Source organism: Arachis ipaensis, chromosome B4, assembly GCF_059453495.1.
Source record: "Arachis ipaensis isolate K30076 ecotype BB chromosome B4, ASM5945349v1, whole genome shotgun sequence".
Lineage (NCBI taxonomy): Eukaryota > Viridiplantae > Streptophyta > Magnoliopsida > Fabales > Fabaceae > Arachis > Arachis ipaensis.
The window spans coordinates 142,276,834-142,279,598 of record NC_142439.1 but is presented as its reverse complement, the minus strand read 5'-3'; the positions used below and the strand labels follow the sequence as shown (position 1 = coordinate 142,279,598).

Here is a 2,765-nt window from a genome sequence, read left to right as displayed (position 1 = left end):
AATATTTTTTTTATTTTTTAAATAAAAATATATATAGTAATTTTTGTTATAAAAATTTTATAATGAACTAAATTTAAAATTTAATTATTTTTAATATTAAAAATAATGAAATCAATGAGTAATAATAATTTTACTTATTCTCAAAACATAATAATTACTCATTAATAATAATATATATTTTGTGATTAAATTAAAGTATTTGTTAATTTTATTTTTTTAAATTTTTTTTAAGAATAATATTAGTAGTTGAATTTGTAGACATTTTTACTTTATTTATGAATAAAATTTTTAAACTCTTTTAAATAAGTACAATCTAATATGAGATAAATTTTGTCCTTGGATTACTTTTTTATTATCATAACAAAAAAAATTATTATAAAAAAATATTTTTATTAAAATCTACCTAACTAAAACTATTTTATACTTTAATATCATATTTATTCTTAGAATTAATCAAATAAATATGATTAATGTTGTTATTTATTAAAACTTACTAACATATTTAGAGTTAACAACGATTTATGGTTTAAGATTTAAAATTTAAGATAATTTAAATAATTTTAAAAAAATAATTGATGTTGACTAAAAAAATTAATTATTTAATATTATTCTTGAAAATAACATGATAATTATGATCAAAACAGTTCAACTTTAGAGCTAATTTTTTTAGTTAATATTAATAAAATTTTTTAAAAATATTTTTTATTATAAATTTTAAATCTTAAATATTAAATTTTAAATTTTAACTATAAATCTTTTAAAAAATATTTATAATAAAAAATTAACTAATAGTAATTAACTAAAAAACAATTTGAGTCACCAAAAAAAAACTAAAAAACAATTTTTTATATTTATTATTCTAAATTATCACTAATTTTTGAAAAATTAATTACTCAAAAGCGAGCATAAAGAAAACAGCAAACAAACGAAAAATCTCAAAAAATTATCACAAATTTTTTAAAATGGTTTATATCCAATTATATATTTTAAAAATAAACATATAATTACTAGTTTCTTTATATAACTTTTAATTATTTATAAATAAAAATAAATGGTTATATTTATTTTTTTATACTCTAATAAGAAAATGTAAACATTTCTCATCTCGATTATTCTCTCTCTCTCTTTCTCTCTTACCCCCTTCACCCTCTTGATGTGTTCCTTCCCTCTCTCTATATATATTCCACTTATCATTTTCTCTTCTATTCTTTCATACTTACATAGCTATCTTACTTCTTCTTTCAAAACTGTGGAAACTAATATAAGCTAAGCTGAGCTATTAGAACTTCAATTAAGCAAAGTAGTGAAGTATATAGCTAAGTAGAGCTTTAATTTATATACACATCTTAGAAACAAAACCATTATTACACACACCATAATCAAACATGTCTAGCGGAAGCAGATCATCAAGGCAGCGATCTCACTCTACAAGGATCTCCGACGATCAAATCATCCAGCTTGTTTCCAAGTTGCGCCAACTTGTTCCAGAGATTCGCAATAGGCGCTCCGACAAGGTACATTCTGTTAAAAATATAATTATTCATATATTTTTTTTTTATTAATTTAAATTTTTAAAATAAACCATTTCAAAATTAATAATATTCTTATTATTAGTTCAAACATTTTGAAGTAAATATCACACTTATTATTAAACTAAACATAGACATATAAATTAATGGTGAAGATGCCTGAAAGTTGAAACTAAAAGAATAAAAAAATAAAATAAAGTGAATATATGAAGGAAAATATTGTAGAATAGTGGCATGATAGATGGTTCGTGCAGCACATGTATTATAATAAGGGATAGTCAGATACTGACCCGTATATTATGGACTAAGCTCCAAACAATTCCAAATTCTATGCACATCCATCTCTTCCATACACTTCAATTCAAACCCTTTGCATTGACCGCTATAATAAATTCAATTCTAAATTTATAATATATAGAAAACCATGTTACGTATAATAAATATAGTGACTGATTGAGTAATTATATATATATATATTCAATTTCTTTTTAGGTATCGGCTTCTAAGGTGCTGCAAGAGACTTGCAATTACATAAAAAACTTACACAGAGAGGTTGATGATTTAAGCGAGCGTTTGGGTCAGTTGTTATCCACAATTGATGCTGATAGTGCTGAAGCTGCCATCATTAGGAGCCTACTTAGCAACTAATTAATTAATAATAATTTTCTGCTTATTGAAGGAGATATATATATATATATGAGTGGTGTACTTGAAATTATTTGGTAGAGAGTGAAGTATAGTAGTTTGAGGGGGGGTGTGTACCTTCCATATGGCAGGTAGGGCACTTTGTTAAATAGGGTTCTTGAATGAACATTAAGTACTTTGTACTAAAGAAAGCTATATCATCATCATGCCTCTTTTATTGGTAGCGGTTGTTCAATTTTATTTAAGGTTTCTAGCTTATAGTTCTGATTTGTACTTCCATGACTTCACCTATCTAGATGTTTCATGTCAGAATTGTAAGACACATCATATATATATATTTATATGACTTTGGTCAACAATATTTCTTCATCCTCCTCTTATATTTTATTAGATTTAGAAAATTAATTTTTTATTGTAAAATTATGTTCTTAATTTTTATTTTTTTATAAGATTTAGAATTTATAATTTAAAATAAATGTTATGTTTAGAGAACCGAAGTTTCATATATAGAAGAATTATATGTATATATTCAAGACATGGTATGATGCTAATGCTATAATACAAGTAACGAAAAGTTTTTAATGTGTATGG

The 2,765-nt window shown here is 23.0% G+C and overlaps 1 protein-coding gene across 1 annotated transcript; it reads left to right on the top strand.

The window, feature by feature from the left end:
* The first annotated feature begins 1,229 nt into the window (after positions 1-1,229).
* On the top strand, positions 1,230-2,415 carry LOC107638136 (transcription factor PRE6-like). The gene is made up of 2 exons (XM_016341307.3): positions 1,230-1,514; positions 2,022-2,415. Exons 1-2 carry the CDS (start codon positions 1,386-1,388, stop codon positions 2,175-2,177), a joined length of 285 nt encoding a protein of 94 aa, XP_016196793.1. The 5' UTR covers positions 1,230-1,385; the 3' UTR covers positions 2,178-2,415.
* Positions 2,416-2,765: the final 350 nt, after the last annotated feature.

What these genes read in the sequence shown, in the direction of transcription:
- LOC107638136 (XM_016341307.3), top strand. Translation starts at nt 1,386, where the DNA reads ATGTCTAGCGGAAGCAGATCATCAAGGCAGCGATCTCACTCTACAAGG. An exon ending in GCAATAGGCGCTCCGACAAG is followed by an intron (nt 1,515 to 2,021) that starts GTACATTCTGTT and finishes ATTTCTTTTTAG; the next exon opens with GTATCGGCTTCTAAGGTGCT.